Below are 26,173 nucleotides of genomic sequence, written 5' to 3'. Positions count from 1 at the left end.
GGTCGCCACAGCGTGTCATCTCAGATGAACGCACATATGTTTGGCACAATTTTTACGCCGGATGCCCTTCCTGACGCAACCCTTCTCAGGGAGTGGAGGCCCCAGTGGGATACGAACCCACAACCCCTGGTTTATCAAACCAGTGCTCTAACCACTGAGCTACGGGGCCTCGCTTTTCAAACGCATGCCAATAAATTGATTAAAAAAATAAATGACTTATTATTGTTGTGACAATTTAAATTCCAGAATTTCTTGATTTAAAAAAAAGAAGCTAAAAAAAAGACATGCTTTTGAGTTGGTATTTAATTCACACAAAAATGCCAGAAAATGGAGGGGGGGGGGGGGGCTATATAAGTTAACAAGCACGTCCAACATTGACCAAAACAAATACTTTGCATTTCATTTGTACTGAGGAGAACACTGAAAATCACACCGAGCAGAAAAAGAAAAAGTAAAACAATAATAATAATAATAATATCACATAGCTGTCATGCTCTTGTTTGTGTTTTCATCCATATCCTCATAGGGGACACCTACAAAAACAAACGCACAAAAGCATCCAAATCAATGAATGTACGCCTGGGATGTAAGATTTTTGCTGCTTTTTGTTGGATTGCCTGAATCGAATTTGAGACTCGTAATATCATGCCAGATAAAATAAGGTTACATACGTGACGCCATTGTGAGCTCGCTCTCTTTCCTCTTGTTTTTCCTGTGAACACAACGCGGACGTGAACGAAGGATTAATGTTTTTTGCTACATTTACGTCTTACAACTCATCCTAATAATCCAAAAAGCGGAAGCCAAAACCGGAGAGACCGAACGGGTGCACGGAAGAATGAATTCAAATCTCATCATTAATGAATCTCACCCGCTGTGAGACGACGGCAGCTTCTGAATTACATAAACGTCTGACCTGGAAATAAAGAACGTCATTACTTTGATGTGCTATTTCGAATCTCGCGACTTCGGCGCCGGTCCAAGCGAGTCGCCGGCTCGACCGGCGCCCGCCGCTCTCGCTCTCGTCTCTTAATTCGATCCAAACGGAATTTTTTTGCGTCTCGACTATTCGTTCAAACTTCACACAGCATCTTTTCCTTCACGTGTATACTGCATTGAAACAAAGTGACGTAAATGTGAAGAATTCGTACCGATTTCTAAAAAACATAACGCGTCACCTGACGTGTATTTTATGAAATGAAAGTGATTCGATAAACAACAGAGCGACTTACTTTTTGACGCTTCTGCACACGCAGACAACGGTGACGATGACCACCGTCACCGCGGCGACTGACACCAACACTGCGATCAAGATGATCCATTTGCTTTCTGCATGTTGTCGACACCACCCCCACCCCAATCCACAAAAAAAAAAAAAAAAAAAAAAGAGCAACAAACTGGAGTTACTTGTTGTGGCCTTTCGTACGACTTGTTTTCTTGATTATGCTCATGAAATGAAAATGTTTTTCAATGTTTAAAAGGTCAAGTGTCGTGCCAATAAACAGCCTAAAATAGATATCGTAATGAAAAATACAGCTGAATTTCTTCACTTCAATGTCTATACAAAAATATCAATACGACAATCCATTTTTCACGACGAAGCGGGTCTTTTGGAAAAGTACGAAGAGCAAATCCATCCTCCCGGGCGTTTGTGCAATATCCAGCAATACAAGGAGCCGGCATTTTGGCGAACACGAAGGAACAACGAGCTCACCTTCCCGCAGGTAAAACTAATGTATAAGTACGACGAGCCCGCTAGGGTGCGCTACTGCCCTGTACGTCACTTCCTGCCGTGGCGGGAGTTACAAAAATCCATTTACGTCAAAATCACGTTTTGTGGTGCAAAAAAATGGATGGGTACATACCGGCTTTTTCCATGAATAACATACTCATAATCATGCATTTCATGGCAGTCAATTTTGATCTCACCGAGTCCCTCGGTGCCCGTAATCTCGTCCTGGCAGTTGAAGCCGCCGTAGCCTTGGGCGCAGACGCACGTGTAAGAGTCGGCGCCGCCGTGGTTGCACGTTCCTCCGTTGAGGCAGGGGCCGCTGAGGCACGGACTCACTGAAACGCACCAGAGTTCTGGTTCAGGATGCGCAAGCCAAGCACGTGATGATCCGCGCGCACCTCTGTGACAGTCGCGTCTGTAGTCGTAAACGGTGCAGACGAAACCGTCCTGGCAGCTTTTGGGTCGGCACACGGCGCCGGTGGCGGTGCACTCGCAGGACTGGGCGCAGTCTTCGGTCACAAAGGTCTCCTTCAGCTGACACGGGACAAACGCGCACTCGTCAAACATCTTTTCATGGTTTCTTCCGATGGTTACATTGGCCCGAGGTGGGCGTCAAAATCCATCGAACCGAAGCAAAATCGGATATTTTATGACAGAAATTTTTGTTTCTTGTGGCTTTTTCCTGTTCATTTCAATGGAGAATGTCACGAATAAAGCGCAGTACTCACCGGGTAGTATCTGTCGAGGAAGCTGCAACCGCACTGCGCGTACGGCACGCAGCCGCCCTCGCTCATGACGAAGCCGGGGGCGCACTGGCAGCCCTCCACGCAGGAAGCGGCGGCGCACTCCGACGGCGCCGCCAGGTCGGCGCAGGAGGCGGGGCAGGGGGACATGCACGCCGCGTACGTGCTGTTGCCTTCGCACGACAGCGCTGCCGGACGGTTGCTCGCCGTTAGCTGGTGTGCTTATTGCAGTTTACGTTTCGCTGTAGTCTTGAAAATGATTTTATTGCAATGTCACTTGACCAATGGGGAGTTTCTTACCACATCCCAGCTGCTGTCTCCAGAGTCCCAAGGTGACTTTGGCCTCCTGGCACGCAGCGGCGTAGGCTTCGTAGCTGGCGCATCGCAGGTCTTCGCTGCCACGCTCGGCGCACAGGTCGAACACGCAGTCGCTGCATAAAAATTTTTTAAAAATCGTGTTGAATTTTAGGTTCAAGTTGGTGAAATGATGTAATCACGGTTACGTTCATGCTGGACTCAAGGTCAGAACTGTTTCCAAAATAAGTGGGAATCCGCGTTGAAATCATGTAGAAAAGAAAATCCAGTGCGAATTGTGCTGCAACCACGTGGGATTCGGGCTCAGAACTTGGTTCGGTCGTGGTGGAATTGTGCTCGAATGACTCACTCCTGGAAGCTGGCGGGCGGCAGGACGGCGTGGCAGGACGCAAAAAGCCCCGCGGCGTCCGATATGGCGCCGCACATGCCGGGGCCGTTATAGTCGGCCAGCTGGGGCGCGGAGCAGTCTGACGTCTCAAATCCGGAATCGGGACCCGCGTCCGCTTCTCGCCTGAAGCCGAAACGTCGCCCGTGATGTCAGGGCGCGATACGGCAGTCGCGGCCGGTGCCGGCGTTTGCACCTGTGAACCGGGGAGGCGCCGTCGCGGACGCCGGCCAGTCGGTCGCTGACCCTCCAGCTTTCTCCGAAGGCGTTCAGGTTCCTGACGACCGTCCCGTCCGGCTTCATGTACTCGTTCCCGCGAATCCCGTCGTAGTTCCCGCACAGGCCTCCGACGGCATTCTTGTACGTGCTGGGCAGGACGATCTCTGGACGTGCGGATGTGGGGATGTGAACGGAGACGACAAAACAGACGGGAGGCGGACGGTGGGACGGCGCACTCGTGTGAAGGTCCGTTACCTCCACGGCTCCTGCCGTCGAAGCGCACGGTGAGCCCGAAGTCGGCGGTGAGCTGAACCTGCCTGGAGTTCATGGTGACGAGCAACCCCGGGGCCGGACTCAGAGGGGGCGACACGAGTTCCCCGTTCACCTGCCACGGAAACATCGGCAAGCTTACAAGCTGGATTTTGTACATTTGAACCATTGTAAAATTCACTTCACGCTTAACGTGTAAATTTGGGTTTTTTGTCAAGCTGAAACTTCCTCTCCTCCATTTTTTCCTCTCTGTGAGAGATACAAGCGAGCATACCAGGACTCGCTTCCCCTGCAGGAGGCGAACGTTGACGTCGTAGACGTCCACCAGCATCTGGTCCAGGAAGGACACCCTCTTGTTTCCGCCTCGCCGGAGGTTCTTGCCCCTCACCGTCAGGCGGGGCCCCGAGTCCTGGGGCTGGCGCTCGGCCGTCAGAACGTACGTGTACGGCCCCTGGAAGTGGTGCGCAAATCCGTCGAAGGTCCGGTAGTGGGGATCCCCTGCGATGGTGCACTTGTCGAACCCTGCGGAAGGATTCGCTCCAAAATATCAACAATCGTGCTTAATGAGGGCGACACCGTTTTCTCATCTGCTAATGCAGCACTTTGTCTTGGACTCGGTCTCAGAATCTGACTTCCGTCATTTCGTCAGACTCCGGAAAAGGCGATTAAAATTCGAAAAGATTTTGTGCCGGGGGACTGACTGGCGGGCTTGCAGGAGACGTCGCCGAGCTTGTCCAGGGCGCACACCGAGTCGGCGTCGCAGCTGTGCTCGGCGCAGACGACCGCGCCCCCCGCCTGGCACGTGCACTTGGAAACGCAGTTCGCCGTCAGCCACCAGTCTCCCACCTACACGCGCACCAAAAGTGAATTCAGTCGCCCACGTGGCTACGAGACACAACGCAGGTACAAATTTTACAAGATCTTATAGAGCATTTCTTTTTTTTCCTGCAAGACTCCCCCTTGTAACAGTGCAATTCTTCTCAGCTCCAATTTCAACTTTTGACTTGTTAAATTTTTTTTTTTTTTTTTTTTGAGCATCTTCCCCAGTTTGTGGACTTACGTCGTGGTACTCGTCGCTGGAGTCCACGCAGCCGCACTTGTCCAGAGGCACGCACTTGCCGTCGCTGAGGACAAAGCCGGCGTCGCACTGGCAACCCTCCACGCAGGTGCTGGGGGGCAGGTGGCAGAAGACGGGGAAGAGGTCGGAGCAGGTGGGGGGGCACGGGGCCGTGCAGTCCGAGTAGTGGCTGCTGGGCGGGCATGGCAGCGCTGCACACAAAAAAAGACAAACACAGTCCCCCACTAAGAAAAGTCACATTATCCGCTGCCTTTCTTTTCCTTTTTACTTTCCGTGAATTGAGACTTTTTCTTCATTTCGGACTTATGACTTTATTCATTTGAAATTGCAACTCCCGTCAAAGAGCAAATTTATCTGGTGAGATTTTGATTTTGTTGCCCATTCATTTGGTAACTTTTCACCTGCTTATCATATCCATACAAAACTACATATTTGTCCTGATGTATTGCATTTTTTCAATTGTAATATTGATTCCTTTAGCTGTTTTCTTTACAACTCCCCAAACCAGCAATATTGAATTCTATTGTAGTATTTGTATTCTGTTTAACATCATTATCTGTGCGTACTGTTGTTAAATGTATGTCGAAACTTTGCATTTTTTTTGGGTCCTGTATTATTGCCAATAACTTTGCAGCTTTTCCATTTCATTCCCGTCTTTTGACACTTTGCCGCCAGTTTCCTTCTGGTCAAAGCGAGCACTTTTGGCCGACTTTTCCCCGACGTCTTTGTTTCCGGCGCATTTGGCGACTCACGGCAGAAGGTCCGGTTCCTCCAGCTGACGGCGACGCCGGCACTGCGGCAGGCCTGAGCGTAGGCCTCCACGTTGTCGCAGAGCGTGGCTTGCATGCCGTCGTATTCGCACATATCGTACACGCAGTTCAACAAGAAGGCTTCTGGGGGCACGGCGGCCCGGCAGCCTTGGAAGATGTGGGACAGGAACGCGCCGGCGCATTGGGACTCGTAGCGCGCTTCTTCCTCCGACGTGCAGTTGGGGTGCACGTCGGGCCGAGTGTCCGGCTGGCATCTGGGAACCAAAACAGGTTTCAAATCGGATGGAAAACTCAAAAGTCATTCATAGCAAATGAACTCAACAGAAAAGTGATGGGAAAAAGGAAAAAAAAAAAAAAAAAAAAGACGATTGTGCAAAAATGTTTCCTGACCCGGTCTGGCTGTCTCCGTCCGCCTTCCAGCTGTTGCCCAGTTGGATGGCGTCCTTGGCGGGCTTCTTGTCGGGCTTCAGGTTGTCGTCGGACGCGTTGCCGTTGTAATTCCCGCACATGCCGCACAGCTGGAGAGCAAATTGCAGCCCGTCTTCATCTTCGCATCGCATTTCATAATATTACAGCTGCCATGAACCGTTTTCTCCCCCACATAATACTTTGTTTTCGTTTAAAAAAAAAAAATGAGTTTTTATTTTGCACAATTCCAGCGTCTTTTCTCATAATATTGGCGACTCGGATGTTGCACGACTAAGAATTTTGTTTTCGTGACGTTCAGGCTTTTTTTTTTTCGTCCGATTACATTTCCTGGGAACTTGATCGCGACTATTGTCAAAGGTACAACATAACGGTCTTTTAGTGTAATCTCGATTCTTGTGAAATGAGGATTCTGGGACTTTTCCGGTGACATTCCAACATCACCAGGAAACATGTAAAATTTTGCCCAGGGCCCAAACGCGCCCCTCGTTTTGCGAAGAGGCGGCGACACGTACCTTGTCAAAGTATTGTCCGGGTACGGTGATCTCCAGGTGATGAACGCCGTCGAATTTGACTTGCAGACCGAAGTCGGTATCCAGCAGATTGTACGTGCCGCTGGTGATCACCTTGGCGCCCGCCTCGCTCAGGGAAATTGGAGTTCGCACCCGCCGGCCATTCAGCTGCAGGAAACAAACTCGCTTGAAAAGCTGAAGGTCAAAGACTCGTTCCGACTTGCGCGGAAAGCCTTACCAGAACCCTGCGGCCCTTCTGCAGCTCAATCTGGATGCCGTGAGGCAGGAAAACCTTGACGGAGTGGACGTAGGACGCCTCCGGTTGGCCGCGCTCTTCGTTTTTGGCCACGATTCGGAACGGCGTCACCATGGCGGCATCGCACACCTGAAAGAAAGAAAGAAACAGGAAACAGCGCCGTCATGCCGGGCGCGGCGGCCATTTTTAAGCTGAGCGAGGCGGGCAGGCGGGCGGCTGGGTGGCTGGGGTACCTGGACCAGAGTGTACGTGCAGGTGCCCATGAAAGTGTGCATCAGGCCGTCAAAGGTGTAGTAGTGAGGGTCACCGGCTACGTGGCACACTCCTTTCCCTGAGGTGTGAGCACAACTTGATGACTTTTCTCAGAATGAGAGCAATTTTATCCTTGTGGAATGAAGATATTTGTTTGGACCTTTCTTGTAAAAATTGCAACGTCACTTGTATAACAGAACACTGGCGACTCCGTTCTTTAGGATCTAATCCAGGCAAGATCAAATGGTCTGGTTTCGTCAAATTACTCGTGACCTGCGCACTGCCGCCCTACCTGTAGAGTGGCAGCCCAGCACTCCCTCCAGGACTTTGCACTCCTGGGCGGGGCTGCACCGCCACGGCTCGCAGGTCACGTTGCGGCCGCCGTCGCACTCGCAACGCAGCGAGCAGTCGGCTCGGGGGAACCAAGCGGCGCCGACCGGCCGGTACTCGCCGACGTGGTCGGTGCAGCCGCACTGGCTGAGCGCCACGCATTTGTCTCCGCTCAAAACGAGGCCGGGGTCACACACGCACCCCTCCACGCAGGGCTGGTCGCAGGGACCTCCCGGCCCCGCCGGATTCTGACAGCTGGGCTGGGCGCAGGCGGAACCGCAGGGGGTGTAATGACTTCCAGCGGGACACTTGAGAGCTAGCGGGAGGAGAAGCGATGAAACGTGACTCACAAACGAGAAGATGCGATCTTGTTGCTATTCTCCAAAAACGATTCATTCTTGTAAATACAAGCAAGGGTGGCAACCTTTTTTCCATCAAAATGAAAAATTCCCTTCAAAGTGGTGACAAAAATTACGCTGCTTTCCATTTGCCTTTTATGAACTCGCAAGCGAACCCTCGCCGCAACGACGGCCGACTCACGGCAGAAGGTATTGTTCCTCCACGCGATGGCGACTCCCGCCGCGGCGCACATGTCGCCGTAGCTCTGCACCGCCTGGCAGAGGCTGACGGTCTGGCCGCCCGTGGCGCACATGTCGTACACGCAGTTTTCCGAGTAAGGCCCGGGGGGCACCACCGAGTGACACGGCCTGAAGATACCTGAGGCCACACACAAGGAGGCGAGGAATCTTTTTGCCATTCATTGCCACCACTTGTTATTTTCAAAATGCGCAGTTTCCCGGCGTTACCATTGGCATCGGCGATCGTGCCGCAGCTTGTGGGCTTCTGGGCGTCCTCCTCCACCTTCGGGTCGCACACCTCCTGTCCACCATCGTTGCGACAACTGGACAGCGAGTGAGAATGTCGTTTACCGACTACAGCTAACCGACTAAAGGATCCTCTGCCGACCATTTTGGTCATTTTTAACATTACGGTACATTTCTGTCAATTTGTGACTCACCATTGGCAAGTTTTTCCTCCAGAAAACTACAGTGGTACCTCCACTTACAAACGTCTCTAGTAACGAAAAATTCAGGTTACGAATCACCTCCTCGGAAAAATTTTGTCTAAGTACAAAGGAAAAAAAAAAAAAATTCCATCGAAAGTAAACATCCTGTCGCTTGCTTTGCGTGGCGCCAAAGAGCTGCTCTCCCATTGGCTATCGCCGTAACGTCTTCCTACGTACTTTGAACACGTCTTCTTTGGAACAGATTACACTTTTTACACGTAAAATGCACATCTACTTACGAAAAATTCACATTACGAAACAACCTTCGGAACAGATTAGTTTTGGAAGTAGAGGTACCACTCTACTAAAAGTATTTCTGAAGCAATGGGTGGTAAATATTACTGTGCGACTAGTGCCACACTGGCTCCTCTTGGTGGGACACGAAAGAAAACAAGCGGTCCGATTTTTAAGAATCGAGCCCCTCCTGATTTCGGTGATATAAGAGAGGCACCCCCCCATCCCTGAAGTGAAAAATCGTGACGTACTCGGGCCTTGGGTCAGGAACCTGCCAGCTGTCTCCAAGTTCATTGGTGGTCAAAGCGGGCGTCCGGTCCGGTTTCAGGTTGTCATCTCCAGGATTTCCATTGAAATTTCCTGTCGGGATTTGAAAGCACTTTGATTTGGGACATTCCCGCCGCTGCTCTTTGTTAGATAGAGTACGAGGGTGGGACTTTTCACTTCATTGAATTCATTCTTTTCAAATTGGGGGAAAAAAAAAAAAAAAAAAAATAGATTGTCCACGTCAAATTTGAAGGTGAGGACTTTTTTCCGTATACATTTACGCTTTGTGTAATTTGAGCAAACGAAAGTGGCTTTTCCTGCAATATTGATTGTTTCTCTCGCTGGCATCAACACGTCCTTACCGCACATCCCGCAAAGTTGCCCATTGTAGGAGGTCGGCACGGAGACGTCGGCGTGGTGGTTGCCGTCAAATCGCACCCTCAAGTGGAAAGACGTCTCCAGGACGACAAACTTGCCGCTCAAGTGGATCTTTGTCCCGCCCATCCACGCGACGGGCGGAACCACCGCCGTCCCGTTGACCTGCAACCCACACAAACGCAGCGTTATCCGATAAAAACAGCAAATACGCTCCAGTGGGGAGCCGCAAGTACATGTGACAGCGATGTTAGGTCCAAGTCCCAAAGAAATGAAAATCTGGATTTTGGTTACATTTGCTCATGGAATATTCCTGAGTTTTTTCACATTACTGGAATTATTTTCAAAGAAACCAATGAGGGAACGGAAAGAAAAAAAAAACGAGAGAAGGTATCACTGGAATTTGTTAAAAAAAAAAAAATGTAAATAAAAACTATTATTATTTATCACATGTGACCACTGACAACGATGGTTGACCACTCCATGGTTTCCAAAATATTTTGGCATAAGTCTTCCGAGCAAAATAACCGTCAACGGAAACAAGGCCCACCTGGACCGTTCGGCCTTTGCCGAGGACGAACGTCACGCCGTCCACTTGCACGGCGACGGCCCTGACGTAGGAAACTTTGCTGTTGCTGCCCCTGCGCTCGTTTTGGGTGGCCACGCTGAAGTACGGCAAGCCGGAGGAGGAGACGCCGCAGGTCTCGGTCAGGGTGTACGAGCAGGCGCCCATGTAATGGTGGGTGCGCTTGTCAAAGGTGGTGTAGTGTGGGTCACCAGATACCGAACACATCCCATTTCCTGTTAAATGAGTGGGAGGGTGGAGGTGTCTTCATATAAAAGCATAAACAGGCCTTTTCAAGAATTTAAGATGTGATACCATGAGAATATTACAAAATTGGCCTTTGTTCTCATAGAGATGACGCAATTTTTTTTTCTAGAATAATTACAACTTTCTCCACATTCAGATTCTCACAATATATGTTTTTCTCTGGGGAAAAAAAAAAACTCTGAATTCTGTATCTGAACATGTCAATTTGACGGCGGCGCCCACCCAAAGGACGGCAGCCGTATTCTCCGTCGTGGAGCTGACAGATCTCGGTGGCGGCTTGGCAGCTGCTGCTGACGCACTGGATCACGCCTCCATCTTGGCACGTGCAGCGCCGCTCGCAGCCCTCCGAGTACCAGCCGTCGCCCACCTCAAATACAAGCGCATCTCCATGAAGTGCGACGCAAAGACTTCACTCGTGTGTGTGTGCGCGTGAGAGAGAGAGAGAGAGAGAAATGGTGCAGTCGTACGTGAAAGCGAAACGTTGATGCCAGTGTTGAATGGGGGACAAATCCCCAAATGTGAGTGCAAAATCGTTTTAGTATGTGCAAAGGAAAACATTTTCTTTGGTGTTTAAGTCCATGCGTGGTACATGTGAGAGCTCTTTCGTGAAAGCCTTTCCAAAAACATTCCAGTATGACGCGCGAGAGCGGACAAAGCTTACCGGACGGTACGAGCCGGCGCCGTCGACGCAGCCGCAGTCTTTGAGCGACACGCACTTGTCGTCGCTGAGGATGAAGCCCGCGTCGCAGGCGCATCCCTCCACGCAGGTGTCGCCGCAACCGGGCGCCCCCACCGGGCCCGCGCAGGTCTCCGGACACCCGCTGACGCACAGGGAGTACGAGCTGTTGGCGGGGCACTGCAGGGCTGCGGGACAAGGACAAAGATTGGCTGTCGTCACCGCTGCACGATAAGTGCTTGGAGTCCCTGCGAGTTAACGGCTTCCCTGTGCCGTTGCCGGGACTTACGACAGAAGTGGGGACTCCTCCACTGGTGGACTTTGACTCCGGCACTGTGGCAGGCCTCCGTGTAGGCCTGCAGCTGGTCGCACAGTACGTCCTGCTGGCCGTCGAAGCGACACATGTCGTAGACGCAGCTCTGGAAGAAGGGGCTGGGATTCACCACGCCGACGCACTCCCTGAACGGTGCGGAGAGAAGGCCCAAACTCCATAAACGATGCAGTGGGTGTTCATAATAATAAGATGATGACGTGTTCTAATCTTGCTGATAACCAGAGTTGCGTTGACAGCGACAGAAGCCACCCCAAAAAAATTGATTTAAAAAAAAAAAAAATAATAATAATAATAATAATAAAAAAAATTCCCCCAGCTGACATGGTCATCAAATCCAACGACAAGCCTATGAGGTTTTTGACTGACCGGAAGGGTCCGGCGCTGTCCTTGAGTTTTCCACATTTCTCCGGTTTGACCACCTCAGCCTCGAGTTTTGGATCGCATTCTGGGTCGGGCTTGGTGCCTGGGGAACACCTGAGGAGCCACAACAAGTGCGTCAACACAGGCAGAAACAACATATGAATAAAGTCAGAAAATAGCCGACTATTAGAATAAAGTCTCAACTTTGTTGAGCACAATGAAAGGGGAATGAAGTTAAAAGAAAAAAAAAAATGTTCCCTGTTTTTGACATTGTAAACCTGCATTTTCTTTCCTGTTGTTGCCAGTTTTATACTTCCAATGATTTCCAAAGGCGAGAACTCACGAGTCGTCTTCGTCTTCTTCCGTCTGCCAGCTGTTGCAGAATTCGTTGACGTCGGCGACCACAGCGCCGTCCGGCTTGGCGAAGTCATTGTCTGGGTTCCCGTCCAAGTCACCGCACAGGCCGCACATCTGATCGTGGTAGGAGCTGATGGGGGGGGGAGCAGGATTAAGAGATGGAAACGTCACCCCGGGCTGAGTCGCCTACAGACGGCCGATAGTAAATAAGCGCGGAAATGATTTTGAAAGATAACGGACTAGCAAAACAAAAAGGTGCTTGAAAAAACTCTGACCGACCTGGGCACAGAGATCTGGGCGTAATGGTTCCCGTCCCAGCGGACTCGAAGGCCAAAGGAAGTCTGCACCGTGACGTACTGACCGGCACGACTAAGGCTGACCACCGGAGATGGGGCGTAAGGTAGCGCTACACGTAGTCCGTTCACCTGTGACGGCGGAGGACAACATTGGGGGACTGTTGCTCACATTTGCATATTGATGACAAGGCAGGAATGAATGAAAAGAAAGAATATTTCAGCAGCCCTGCAGGATTCTTGGGTAGGAAAACTTGGAAGAAAAAGTATCACTTCCTGAAAAAAAGAAAACAAATTACCACACTATTCAAGATTGTTGAGCGATCAAGAAGATGAGGGATTTCGTGGGATCATGCCAGGACAGGTGAGGAAAATAAATCAAAAATAAGACAAAGGGGAAGGAAGCCTTGACTGAGATGCAAGAAGACTGAAGCAGGATGAGCGATGCAGCTGGCGTGAACAATCAAGTTGGAATGTGGCGAGAGAGAAGCAATGCATAGGATTGGGTCCGTATTGGCCTGATGGGCCGCAAAGTTCCGTACTGACCAGGGTCCGCCTGGCTTTCATCAAAGTCACCGTGATCCCGTCCACCGTGACGTAAAGCTTCCGCAGGTACGATACTCCCGCGAGGCCTCTTTCCTCGTTCTTCCCCTCAACTGAGAACCAAGGTCCTGCGCCACAATGATCACAATACCGATTACACTGGAGTCGCACATTTTCCAAAAGGGAATTATGGTTTTCAGAGGTTCAATTACAGGACTTTACAGAACCGGAGGTGGTCCCACATAGGAAAAAAAAGGTCTCTTCCTGTCTTACAATAACGTGAACCGCTTGTATTTCCCCACAAATCATCGGCGGATTCTACAAGAAGTACACTTCAAACAAGACCACTAAATTGGAACTTTCTGAAGCTAAAAGAGAAAATTCTTTCCGGAGTACAGCTGTTCTGTGAAGGACGGTTCGCTGTCGTGCTTGAGGGCTGGAACGGGTCAGTTTTATTTTGTTGTAATTTCTTGGGCAACGGCGATGACATGTAAATATTAATTCTCACCGGTGTCGTTTCTGCAGGTTCTTGCCAAAGTGTAGGTACAGGAGCCCATGAAACTGTAGAACTTTTTGTCAAAAGTGTTGTAGTGCGGATCTCCAGAGATGATGCAGTCCTGCGATGCTGAATATTGGAGTGCAAGAACACCGCCTTGGTAAACAGCCGAAAGTAACGGACTCTCTGTTACCTGCAACTGATAGTGTCGCCGAGGGTTACTTACCTGTGGGATGGCAGCCCAGCTCTCCCCCTTGGACTTGGCACTCGTGCATTGGGGGGCACTGAGATGCCTGACAGGTCACCATGGGTGCGTCACACCTACACTTCAGGTCACAGTTCTCAGCATAGAACTCTTCTCCAGGCTGACAGAAACACAAGGTGGATATACCAGTTAGGGTATTGGGTGTCTACCGCGCTCCACGTGCACAGTTGCTTGTCCATCTCGCGGTACCTGATAATACTGGCCATTGGTGTGTTGGCAGCCGCATGAAGAGTTGCTGACGCATTTCCCGGCACTGAGGATGAAGCCGGGATCGCACACGCAGGACTCCGTGCACGGGCCGCTGCAGGAGGGCGGTCTGCCCGAACACGTCTCCTGGCAGGGGTCCGCGCAGGGCTCGTAATGGCTGTTGGGGGGGCAGCCCAACGCTAAATAAACAGGAAAGGATTTCCAAGCGTCAGTAAGTGTCCATCAGCATCAGCATTTAAGATTCCCACTGAGGCAAACCAAACAAATCTCTTTGCAGTTTGCCCATGGGTCGGGGGAGAACTGAACGCATGAGTTCAGTGTTTCCGAACTTTTACCGGGCAACGGCCTTTTGATGCGAGATGACAGTTTGTTTACAAACAGACGAGGACGCACCTCTCCAAGAGACTTTTAGTTCAACAAGCACTCACGACAGAAGGTTTCGTTCCTCCAGGGTCCGATGTCAACGCCGCGGTCCTGGCACTCATTGGCGTAGGCTTCAATGGCTTCGCACAGAACAGGCTTGGCTCCATCCAGCGCGCAAAGGTCGAAGACACAGTCCCGGAAGTAATTCTGAACACACGGGTTCAAAACCTTGCAGCGTAATACAGAAATGTTTCAAGATCTGTCGGTACGACTTACATTGGGGTTGACCTTGGGATGGCAAACAGCAAACGGACCGTTCTTGTCCAGCAGCACGCCACAATAGGCAGAGCTCTCATAAAGCTTCTGCCCCTCTTCGTCGCATCCTGGATCGGTGGTGTTCGTTTTCTGACACCTTTTGCAACAAGGGCTTAGCTTTAGTTTGTCCAAATACAATGAAAGCTGTTTTGTCCCCCCCCCCCCCCCCCACTCACTTTGGATCAGTGTTCCAGCTGTGTCCGAACTCGTTGGGATTGCTGGTCAATGAGCCATTTGGCTGGCGAAAGTCATCTTTTGCGTCTCCATTGTAATTTCCACACAGACCGCACAGTAGATTCTTATAGCTGCGGGCAACAGGTTGCAAGATCCACCATTCAAGAAAGAACCTTGACCGAAAATCTTCAGACTCCATTGTGTCTCCTGTTTAGACTCACTCTCGAATCACTTTGATGTCCATAAAGTGGTTTCCATCAAAGCGTACAACTACACCAAGATCCATGGACACGGTGTAGTACTTCCCAGATTTGAACAGAGAAACGCCCAAAGCCACAGTCAAAGGCAGGTTTACTTTGGTCCCATTTACCTGCGTGCATTAAAGCAGAGAGCAGCAGTAAGTGAGCAAGCAGCGAGAGTTTAATGGTTTAAAAAGTTGGTAGATCCACGCAACCACTGGTCACTTACAAGCACTGAGCCACCTTTGAGGATCGAGACCTTCACCTTGCGTACATGCACGTGTACAGCCTTCACATAGGAGATAAGGGGATTGTTATAACGGTTCTCGTTGTCGGCGTAAACCTCAAAGCTCGGCGAAGGTGTCGCGCTGCAGACTCCGGACATCAAGTAGCTGCAGTTGCCCATGAAACTGTACGTGCGCTTGTCGAAGGTCGTGTAGTGTGGGTCGCTCGTGGCGATGCATGTGGACGCACCTAAACAAAAAGTTCAACACCATCAAAGTGCGATACGAACAAATTTTCAATTTCTAGACGCGTCACCTTTCGGATAGCATCCTGGGACGCCATTATCCTCCCGGCACTCCTCAGTGGGATCACAAGAGCTATCCACACATTCAAAAGTGTAGTTGCCTGCACAGCGACAAAGCTTGGAGCAGCCCTTCGTGTACATGATCTGTCCAGGCTGAAATGACAAAAAACAATCAACTTTGTAAAGGATGCCGTGTCATTCCCATCAATTCGTTGGAAACGTAGTTGGAAATTTACGACCTCATAATAGTTGTGATTGTGATCCAGGCAACCGCATTTCTCCAGGGGCACGCAGTGCTCCCCCTTGAAGACAAACCCCGGTTTGCAAAAGCAGCCGGTGATACAGGAGCCGCTACAGTTGGTGGAGGGTTTCATGCAGGTGGGGATGCAAGCCGGACCACATTCAATGTAGTCCGCATTTGGAGGGCACTGAACTGCACGGGGAGGAAAAAAGGACAGCAAAGGCTTGGTCATCACAAATCATAATCAAAGTTACCATCATGTAAAAAATAAGCAATACTTGGTGTTGTCACTCCAGGAGTTGTAAATTTAGGTGTTGTCCATTCTGACGTTGTCCCATTTGGCGTTGGCACGGCTGGCGTTGTCCATCCTGGCGTTGTCGCATTTGGTGTCGGCACGCCTGGCGTTGTCGCATTTGTTGTTGTCCATCCTGGCGTTGTTGCATTTGGTGTCGGCACGCCTGGCGTTGTCGCATTTGGTGTCGGCACGCCTGGCGTTGTCGCATTTGGTGTTGTCCATCCTGGCGTTGTCGCGTTTGGTGTTGTCCATCCTGGCGTTGTCACGTTTGGTGTTGTCCATCCTGGCGTTGTCGCGTTTGGTGTTGTCCATCCTGGCGTTGTCGCGTTTGGTGTCGGCACGCCTGGCGTTGTCTCGTTTGGTGTCGGCACGCCTGGCGTTGTCGCGTTTGGGGTCGGCACGCCTGGCGTTGTTGCGTTTGGGGTCGGCACGCCTGGCGTTGTCGCGTTTGGTGTTGTCCATCCTGGCGTTGTCGCATTTGGTGTTGTCCATCCTGGCGTTGTCGCATTTGGCGTCGGCACGCCTGGCGTTGTCGCATTTGGCGTCGGCACGTCTGGCGTTGTCGCATTTGGCGTCGGCACGTCTGGCGTTGTCGCATTTGGTGTTGTCCATCCTGGCGTTGTCGCATTTGGCGTCGGCACGCCTGGCGTTGTCACATTTGGCGTCGGCACGCCTGGCGTTGTCACATTTGGTGTTGTCCATCCTGGCGTTGTCGCATTTGGTGTTGGCACGCCTGGTGTTGTTGGTTTAGGTGTACTTGATCCTTCAATATACGAGTGTCTTTAGAACATATAACTAGTAACTTAACAGTGTCTTGAATGTGTTCCTCTGTCAGGAACTGAGCTGCAGTCAGTTACCATGTGAGCATCTGGGCATGAACTGTGGCCAACAGCAGGTCTATAGGAGTGTTCTTAATCTGTTTTGTCTGTTTCAATGTTTGTCAAACGCAATGAAATGCTAAAATTGACTCAGTGACTGTTTTAACGTAAAAAGCCGAAGAACATTAACTCAGCCTGGCAGTCACTATTTGTCCTGAGTTGTTGTATTTGTCAAACTCATTCACTGTGGTTTTTGGGATGCCCTCTGTCACCAGTTCTGTTTATTATTTTTACAGACAGAATTTCAAGGCACAGACAAAGAGTGGAATGCCCAGACGTGAGGCTCACTGTAGAGCAGTCGTAGTATGTTACACTGTTTTTAAATATGGCCGTAGTTACCTGAATAGGACTCCAAAGACTGAACTTACCTGTGGGATGGCAGCCCAGCTCTCCCCCTTGGACTTGGCACTCGTGCATTGGGGGGCACTGAGATGCCTGACAGGTCACCATGGGTGCGTCACACCTACACTTCAGGTCACAGTTCTCAGCATAGAACTCTTCTCCAGGCTGACAGAAACACAAGGTGGATATACCAGTTAGGGTATTGGGTGTCTACCGCGGTCCACGTGCACAGTTGCTTGTCCATCTCGCGGTACCTGATAATACTGGCCATTGGTGTGTTGGCAGCCGCATGAAGAGTTGCTGACGCATTTCCCGGCACTGAGGATGAAGCCGGGATCGCACACGCAGGACTCCGTGCACGGGCCGCTGCAGGAGGGCGGTCTGCCCGAACAAGTCTCCTGGCAGGGGTCCGCGCAGGGCTCGTAATGGCTGTTGGGGGGGCAGCCAAAAGCTGTGTGGCAGATGAGATGCCTGACGTCAGACGCATGTCTTTCAAAGTCATTGAGGTTAGGACACATCCCAGAAAAACGACTACAGTAGTGTCCCATGTCAACTTCAAACTCACGACAGAAGGTTTCGTTCCTCCAGGGTCCGATGTTGACCCCGCGGTCCTGGCACTCATTGACGTAGGCTTCGATGGCCTCACATAGGATGGAAGGAGCTCCGTCAAGCTCGCAAAGGTCAAAGACGCAGTCCTTGAAGTAATCCTGAACGCACAACCACCACACGACAATCCATCTTTCCATATGTGAAGTGAAATTTTCACTTATTGGGCTCGAGGTTGGTCCAAGTACTTGTGACTTACGTTGGGCTTGACCTTGGCGTGACATGCAGCAAAAGGGCCATTTTTGTCCAGCAGGGCACCACAATATCCAGAACTCTCATAGAGCTTCTGCTCCTCTGGCTCACATCCGGGATTAGTGGTGTTGGGTTTAATGTTGCACCTTGTGCCAAAGGAAGTATCAGACACAAACAAACCACAAGATAATGTTCAGTATCTGGAATGATCCGACAGACATGGAACACTTGGCAATAATCAAATCTACACAAAGAAGACCAACACTCACTCTGGATCAATGTTCCAGCTGTTTCCAAACTCATTGGGATTGTGGGTCAACGAGCCATCTGGTTTACGGAAGTCGTCGTTGGGTTGTCCATTGTAATCTCCGCACAGTCCACACAGTATGTTCTTAAAGCTGCGGGCGACACGATATGGTTACGCGATCCTTCAGTCGTGACCTTCAATAGGTCCCTGCACTTTTCAGTCTTCACTGATAACATGTGCTAAGGTTACACTCACTCTTTAATCACTTTGATGTCCATAAAGTGGTTTCCATCATAGCGCACAGTCACGCCAAAATCCAAGGACACGGTGTAGTGCTTTCCGGATTTGAACACAGAGACACCTGGGAACGGATTGACTGGAAGGTTGACTTTGATTCCATTCACCTAGACGCAGAAAGCGGGTGGAACTGATTAAGTGACCGGGCAGGGAAGGAAAGTGTCAAATTAAAACGGTTTCCTTCGTTCCTTCTTACATGGACAGTGCCACCTTTGAAGATGGAGACATGATGCACACCGCTCTCATTGGACAACAAAGCATGCACATGAACCGCCTTCACATAGGAGATGGTGGGTCGGTTGTAGCGATTTTCATTGTCCGCGATGACCTCAAAAATCGGTAAGGCCGATACGTTGCAGACTCCGCTCATCATGTAACTGCAGTTGCCCATGAAGTTGTACTTGCGCTTGTCGAATGTCGTGTAGTGAGGATCCCCAGATGCGATGCACGAGGATGTACCTTTGTGGAAAATAACAACAAGTTCCTTTTGTTGCTCTCCAACAACAGATGACCATTTTGACACGTTACCTTTCGGGTAGCATCCTGGGACACCGTTAACCTCACGACACTCGTTGGTGGGACCGCAGGAGTTATCCACACATTCCAAAGTGTAGTTGCCCATGCACCGACACAGCTTTGAGCAGCCGTCCCCAAATACGATCTCTCCGGGCTAAGACGGGAATAAAGACCTTGGTTACGGGATACTGCCTTTCCTGTGAACAATGGGTATGGCGTACTGCCCTGACCTCGTAATAGTTGTGATTGTGATCCAGGCAACCGCATTTCTCCAGGGGCACGCAGTGCTCCCCCTTGAAGACAAACCCCGGCCGGCAAAAGCAGCCACTGATACAGGAGCCGCTACAGTTGGTGGAGGGTTTCGCGCAGGTGGGGATGCAAGCCGGACCACATTCAATGTAGTCTGCATTTGGAGGGCACTGAACTGTCCAGCAATAAGAAAGGAGTGGGTTGGCACAGTCGAAGGCAAGCACAGTGTGTCCAATCAAGCATCCTCCAGCAGCAGTATATAATTAAAAATCATATTAGAATGCTCTGCAACAGTATTTAGGGTGAAGCAAAGTGGCCCACCACCCAACACTGGGACAGGCCACAAGACAAGACATAGCGTACTTGGGTTTGGTGTGGTTGGTCTCGGAGTTGTGGGTTTCGGTGGAGTTGTCGGCGCTAAAGTTGACACTGGTGGTTGTGGCGTCGTTAACGGACCTATAAATGAAAGATTTATATTTTGAAAACTGCTGTCAGTGGAAATGACAAAGCACAATGGGAGAAAATCCCATCTTGACAAATCTCCTTGAGAAGTTGCCGTGATTGTTGACAAAAAATCTTTTGACACAAGAAACTATAAAGTCCGCTAATGGTAACACTATATAAATCTCATTCCACCCTCCTACATTTTCATTTTTCAGGATTCTCCACAGCTTCTCAATATGGTTGATGTCTGGGGTAAATTTTTTCAGCATTTCTACCAATGAAGTTTTTCCTTCTTGAGTTCCACAGATAACCCAAACCCGCTGCCCCAGCAAGTAGAACTGGCCAGTTCCTTACCTTGACAGGCCATGACACACACGGCATCAACAGCAATATCAGTCTGAGCCGTCTCTCCGTAGGTGCCCACAATAACAAACTGAAATCCCATGTGAAAAGATTAATTTCATCCTCCATGTACTGGGACGCATCAAAAGAGCGCCGCTCGAGTGTTAACCTGGACAGGCGTGTTCCCGAGGTAACGGACTTCTGCGGGCTTCCAAGCTCGACCCTGGTCCCCCGTGACGGTGAACAGTGAGGAGCCAAGATTTTCTCCTGGTAAGTACAGAATGCAGGGTCAAGACCAACGAGGAGTTTAGTTTCATCGCATTATGTATAGTTCGGATTGGGTGTTGATTGGGTGGGGAGTATGTTAAAAGTATGACCCCTGAAAACAGGCAAAATCTCCCAAAAAAATGACACCGTCATACCAAGATGGTCAACTGGTTGCGTGTTTCACAGCAGGGATTCCTGACAAGATTTTTGGGGAATCTTGTCATTGTGTTAATTTGACAAATTGTTGTCGTGTACTCGTGTTTTCAAACCCTACGGGGCTTCTAGGGGCTCCCGTCCAAAATACCTCATACCTGTCAAGATGTGGACACTGAGCTGCATGGTCTTGCTGGTGCCATACAGATAGTAATGGAACGTAAGCTCCAGGCATCCAGAAGGCGTTTCTATCACAGGACTTCTGATTTGCCCCTTTCGTCCGGGGACAGCAGAGGTAGAATCCATCAGCAGGTATGACCCCACTAAGAGGACGTTATGGAGTTAGAGGAAGTTGTTGCTTGGCTGTAAACCCTGACGATAAATTCTTCCGGCTTGAACTACTTACGCCCAGGCTTGGAGAAGTCATCATCAGGTCCGCTGCCGACTGTGTTCGTTGGGCCAGACCATTGCTCAAAGCCGAATATGTCCGGGTCAGTGTGGAAAAGAATCCACCCACAGATGTCATCCACGTCGTCAAAATCGCAGCCAGAAACGCAAGCTGTGGACCAAACATAAGAAATTCAATGTCGTATCCATATACCGTCGACAAGTATTGCAGTCAAGACAATAAATAGCTCAACAACCTTACAGGGTGACCTAAATTGCTGTGGTACCATGACCAAGGCGGAAACAGGGCGTGGCCACCCTAGCCTGAAACACCACCACCGCAACGGCCAGCCCTGTCATGTGTATTGTACTCACATATTTTCACTACATTTCTACAAAGCAATAAGACACCAAGGAAGAACTGGAGCAGTTGCATTTGCGTGCTTGCTTTTCTGGTTCTCACTAGGGTTGAGGTCAGGGGATGATTTGCTTTGTCCCTTTCTACTCAATGTCATGTTTACCTTTCTTTAGTTTCACAGGTGTCCTTCGTATATCATTTGTGTTTGGCAAAATATTGAGATCACGCGGTGAGTTTACACTTACTGGGACACGACCCTTGACTTATGATGATGTTGTCGAGTGCTGAGTCGCAGGAAGGAGAGGAACCGCGCTGGGCCTCGAAGACGATCTAGAGTGGCACGAGTGACACGGGTCTATAATCAGCAAAGTTAACGCATCCATTCTGATTGTAATTGAGGTTACGTTCAATATCGAAGAACTTGATCAAAGCTAAATCGTCTGATTTGTTTTTGAACGATAGATTTAGTTGCCTCTTCGTCTATTAATAACTTTTTTCAAGTCATTCCATCGTCTTCTGAGGTTGAACAGAAGCAACAAGTCTATTTTGACAAAGCCAAGAGTAGAAAGAACAAATTCCGATTTTCACAAGTCGAGATAAACAAAGTACAGATAACTGAAAAATCTACTTGCTTAGCATGCACGTGAGAGCGTTAACTCATGCTATGGAGTACGTACTGGGTGTAGCACGTCGTCAGTGTTTCCCAAACACTGATAATTGCTAACACTGCCGGGATTGCTTTACGGCAGCTATAAAAACAATAAAAGGGCAAATAATGAAACCAGTGGGCTGACGTCTATCTTTACTGATTAGATATTGGTCGGTGCATACTTTTCCATTTCCCACGCCAAAGTCCACTGCAAATTCTCGAGTGGAGAACCCACAGTGAATTTTAAAAGCGTATTTAAGACGGAGGCAATGATTTTTGGTTTTGAGAAGGCCAAATATCTTTTACTATTCTGCTTGAATTCTATATCGTGGTCTCCCTTGCCCAACCCAGAACGCTACGACTCCATGTATGCCAATTTTAACCCTGGACCTAACCTCACTCTTCTGCCAAACCCTTACCCTCAATTAACTAACCTAATCTTTAGCCAACCTCAAGCTCCATCCCCAACCTGACTCCTAATTTCCAGCCCTAGCACTAACCCTAAAATGAAGAGCTAACCCTTAAGCCAACCCAAACATCCATATCCAACCCTACTTCAAACCTTCGCCCCTAGTGCTAACCTTTGCTCGAGTCCTGACTTTTAACCGAACCCTTCTCCAAACCCAAACGTCAACCCTTAAACCAAGCCCTAATTCTAGTCACAATGGTAACAATATTTTCTCCCGATTTCAAATTCTCAATTCACAATGTTTACTCGTTGCTTGTAAGGGAACACTCACAGCGACCTCCTGACTGTTTGAATTGGGCACGGCGATGGCGCCCTTCAGCCACGACGGACTCTGAAAACCAGTCCTCTTCCACAGCTCGGACTCGCCATTCGGCCTCTTCGCCAGCACTCGCAACAGATTGGAACCGTCTGAACCATACATGTAATAACGGAACTGGACGCAGATCTGTGACGGCGGCGTTGACAACGTGGGACTCAGTAGACGGATCTTCTGCCCGTTTGCCACATTGTCACATTCCTGGTAGATGTAGAATCCCTCTGGGAAAGAAAATGAACTTGATTTTTTTTTTTTTTCACAAGTGATTCTCGTGGTGATAGCAGATGGGTTGCAGGACTGACCTCCATCTGGGTAATCTCCTTGAGGACCCGTGCCATTCGTCGGGGTTGGACCTTTGTGCCGGGTCCAGTCACCGCCGTCCTCCGGGTCCTGGCGGAATCCGCAGAACGGCTCGGCATCGTTGTTAAAGTCACAGGACGTCAGCACAACAGCTGGGGAGAAGGAAGACGGGACTCAACGAAAAAAGGACTACAGCCAGCCATCCATACTTTGTTTACTATTTTTCTGATAGCCCGTGTACGGCGTTTCTTGCTACATCGTGGACGTTCACGGCCTCACAGTATCGCTGATCTTTTTCTAAACAACGCACAGTGTAGGAAGGGTAAAACCGTATTTGAAAAGTTTTTCAGAAACCTTGTTACAACTTATACTTCCACTAGTCAAGTTTGATCAGGATTCGTATTCAGTATTCTGTAAATCCCAGATTTTCACTTACAGAGGGTGAGCCGGGAACATCACGGTTTATGTGTAATACATTGCCGTTCATTGGCCGTTGCAGGAGACCGACCATTCGTTACCCAGCTCACGTGCTCAACACTAGCGCGCTCGATGCTGATAAAAGTCACGTTCTTGAACTTACCGTGGTTGGTTGGCAAGTTCTGGAGGCTGAAAGAGAAGGACAAAGATTAATAATTAGACATGTCACACCTAAATATGACTCATTTTTTTTCGATATACGTTTGCATTCACAAAATCTAAAGGCACACCTACTGTATATTGAACAAACATTTTACAAGAAATCCTTTTTATGGTCTCCATTGCGTCGCAATCTCACTTCACTACCAGTAAAAATTATTTAGAAAATGAAGGAAAAGAAAAAGCTGGATGTACAATCTCAAATGTATAATGTATTATTTTTATGGTGGTGACTGTGATCAAATAATATGATGCCCTTTTTTTTTATTACTTTTTACAGGTGATCAGAAAACATTAAAAAATATGAATCGTTTTTGTCATTTGAAATTTGAGTTTGCATTTTACTGAGATTTAAAATACTTTTCCAAAAACGTTCAATGAATTCATATTACCATAGCTATTAATATCCATGAATCCATCCATCCATTTTCTGATCCACTCATCCTTACGAGAGTTACGGGAGTACTGGAGCCAATGTTTACTCCCCCCCCCCCCCTTTGGGGGAAAAGTTAATAATAGCACCAAAAAAAAAAAAAAAAAAAAGTCTTTTGATAGCATGCTCTCCAACAGAAAAGAATATAATTATTCTCCAACCCTCCTGAAATGGACCGATTTGAGGCTCATGACCCCATCCACAGTTTTGGGACTCACCTCTGCTGCTTTGCCAGGCCAAACGTCCATAAGTGCAAAATGAAAAATCGCATCGCATCCATGGCTCACCGTGCAGTTAGCAGCGGATGAGGACGCATGGACACATTGGGGGGGGGCTTTATATATATATATATCCAGCCAGTGCTGCACACCCCCCAGTGGACGACTATTGGGTGGATACAGTATTCCGTGATTGTTGCAAAACAAGTAAATAAGTAACAGTGCTGATATGGACAGGGTGTGTTCTTTAAGAGTGTGTCTCTGCTTTTTGAACTCAAAGTACTTCACGCAGTGGGTGTGGATGCCCGGCAGAAATTACTTTATAAAATACTAATTTCTTTCTTGTGCATAAACCTAAATCTGATTAGTGCATATAAACATACCGATTTTTTTCCATTTTATACTAAGCATAAATGTGGCAAAATGTTGTAAAACTGCTTAGTGTTGTCCAATTTCCATAAAATATCCTTCAAAATTTGTTGAGAAAAAAACTCTTATGTCGTCTCCCTTGTACCACTCGTATCATTCGTAATTAAAAATCGGGATATCTGGAAAAATACGGCTCGTTATACACTTCTGTGGCAAATTCTTATTTGGTCATAAAATCCCGATGATATAAAAAAAATTGGGAGTTAAATATCGTATGGGAATTTTTGCAACTCCAGAGGCACTTTTCAGGCTGTTTTTACTTTTTGGGGCCAGAAATGACACTTTTTTAATTATAAAATGTTGAAATCTGGAGTGTAATCTGCAGTTGAGTTCCCATAGAACAGAGGTTTTGCGACACTTTAGGAGCTAAGAAAATTTTGAATTTCTGTTGTGTTTTTGTTTGTTTTTTTTTGTGGGAGGGGGGTGTTCCTGGTCAATGTTGGGTTCACCTTATCAGTTATCAGAACTGCAGAACAAAGTTTATCTGAATGTAGTCGAAATTTATGGCGTCTGTGTGTTTGTGTCTGTATGTGTGTGTGTGTGAATTACAAGATTTTATTGATCATAAACGAGACCGGTTCTTTTGGTTTTGGTTTTAATCTTAGGACATCCTGTCGGTGAATTGTCCCGCAGCGTCCGCTTCCATCAAGGGCCACATACATCCCAATTCCCAAAAAATTCAGTATATACAAAAAACATTTTGTGTCTCAAAAGGAGTGACTCAAAAGGGAAATTCCACGTTCATTCGCCTCTCTCAATACGATAATGGACTTTCATCTTCAAGTGATAACTTCATCGTAAAAATGAATCAGACAATGGGCAACCAAAACGCTGTGAGAGTGTAAAAGGAGTACATTTACAGTAACGAGAATAATAATTGAAGTAGGAAAAACTGGTTTATGTAGAAAATGTGCGCAGATGCTGAAGTGCTGAATTGAAATGCTGTATCATTGAGAAAAATTAAAAAAATAAATAAATAGGGAATTATATTATGAATGAAATTGAGACTATCTGTGCCACTCGTGACGATTTTACATTTTCCAAATGGCGAAATGCTAACAGTATGCTAATTGAAAATGCTAACACGGGAAAAATAGTAACCTAAGATACAAACATTTCTGGGTGAAACCGTTTAAATCGTCGCAGTCTTCTTTCAAATTGAAATTTTAGCGCGAAAATGTATAATTCTTAAACGCGAAACCGACTCGAGTGCGTGGAACGGTTTGAACTCACGAATCAAATCGCTGAAGGATTAATGAAACTTTGACCGTTGGAATACATTTCTAGCAACAAGTGAAACACTGAAAACTGTAACACTATGGTGATGTAGAAATACTTTCTGATAGAGTGTATGTCACAAAATACCAAAATATTGGAGGGACGTCGAAGATCGCACTCGCATATGATTTTTGTCCTTGGAGAGTAACTGTAGTGTCAATGGGGTTCCAACATGGCGACTTTTTCACCCATTAGTTTCCGTTGTTATAAAGTAATTTAAAAAAAAAACAAGAATAAAGCAGTGTACCTTGTTACTTTGCCTGAGTCGCCACATGAAACCCTGGAGTCCAAGTTCCCTCCAAATTAGTTCGTTTTCTTCATCTATTATGGAATCAAATTTTCGTCGTCATTGCCGCTGTAAAGACGTGTGCTGCCCACTGGAGGACGAAACAAGAAACGACTGTAGATTAGAGTGAAT

General features: G+C 48.4%; 1 protein-coding gene and 1 non-coding gene across 4 annotated transcripts; both read right to left on the bottom strand.

Annotated features, from left to right (window-relative positions):
- Nucleotides 1-96: 96 nt before the first annotated feature.
- Nucleotides 97-169, bottom strand: trnai-gau (transfer RNA isoleucine (anticodon GAU)). The gene has a single exon. It is a non-coding gene; the product is annotated as a tRNA-Ile (tRNA).
- A 4-nt stretch (nucleotides 170-173) lies between these two features.
- zanl (zonadhesin, like) lies at nucleotides 174-26,126 on the bottom strand. 3 transcript variants are annotated; one of them, XM_061808729.1, is made up of 62 exons: nucleotides 26,003-26,126; nucleotides 23,342-23,367; nucleotides 22,764-22,913; nucleotides 22,417-22,682; nucleotides 21,273-21,357; nucleotides 20,689-20,841; nucleotides 20,441-20,605; nucleotides 20,032-20,129; nucleotides 19,875-19,953; nucleotides 19,440-19,532; nucleotides 19,058-19,251; nucleotides 18,840-18,981; nucleotides 18,508-18,770; nucleotides 18,270-18,418; nucleotides 18,037-18,165; nucleotides 17,775-17,913; nucleotides 17,535-17,676; nucleotides 17,224-17,420; nucleotides 16,996-17,134; nucleotides 15,733-16,512; nucleotides 15,453-15,646; nucleotides 15,225-15,366; nucleotides 14,914-15,158; nucleotides 14,667-14,815; nucleotides 14,448-14,576; nucleotides 14,233-14,368; nucleotides 14,022-14,163; nucleotides 13,576-13,772; nucleotides 13,348-13,486; nucleotides 13,134-13,250; nucleotides 12,629-12,753; nucleotides 12,069-12,214; nucleotides 11,776-11,919; nucleotides 11,439-11,546; nucleotides 11,028-11,197; nucleotides 10,724-10,926; nucleotides 10,285-10,429; nucleotides 9,781-10,031; nucleotides 9,218-9,395; nucleotides 8,840-8,948; nucleotides 8,095-8,189; nucleotides 7,829-8,005; nucleotides 7,251-7,604; nucleotides 6,940-7,037; nucleotides 6,689-6,835; nucleotides 6,454-6,618; nucleotides 5,903-6,030; nucleotides 5,495-5,766; nucleotides 4,725-4,933; nucleotides 4,366-4,510; nucleotides 3,939-4,186; nucleotides 3,650-3,779; nucleotides 3,372-3,558; nucleotides 3,140-3,301; nucleotides 2,776-2,906; nucleotides 2,461-2,663; nucleotides 2,131-2,266; nucleotides 1,930-2,067; nucleotides 1,233-1,329; nucleotides 872-916; nucleotides 672-712; nucleotides 174-533 (listed from the first exon to the last, which is right to left on the bottom strand). In XM_061808729.1, the coding sequence occupies exons 4-62, from the start codon at nucleotides 22,564-22,566 to the stop codon at nucleotides 478-480; spliced, it is 9,630 nt and encodes a 3,209-aa protein (XP_061664713.1). In that variant the 5' UTR covers nucleotides 22,567-22,682; nucleotides 22,764-22,913; nucleotides 23,342-23,367; nucleotides 26,003-26,126; the 3' UTR covers nucleotides 174-477. The 3 variants fall into 3 exon arrangements, with proteins under 3 accessions (XP_061664713.1, XP_061664710.1, XP_061664711.1); XM_061808726.1 differs by lacking the exon at nucleotides 26,003-26,126 and adding an exon at nucleotides 24,049-24,134; XM_061808727.1 differs by lacking the exons at nucleotides 872-916; nucleotides 26,003-26,126 and adding an exon at nucleotides 24,049-24,134.
- Nucleotides 26,127-26,173: the final 47 nt, after the last annotated feature.

Source organism: Syngnathoides biaculeatus, chromosome 21 (genome assembly GCF_019802595.1).
Source record: "Syngnathoides biaculeatus isolate LvHL_M chromosome 21, ASM1980259v1, whole genome shotgun sequence".
NCBI lineage: Eukaryota > Metazoa > Chordata > Actinopteri > Syngnathiformes > Syngnathidae > Syngnathoides > Syngnathoides biaculeatus.
The sequence above is the reverse complement of the archived record's forward strand: the minus strand, read 5'-3'. Positions and strand labels throughout refer to the sequence as shown.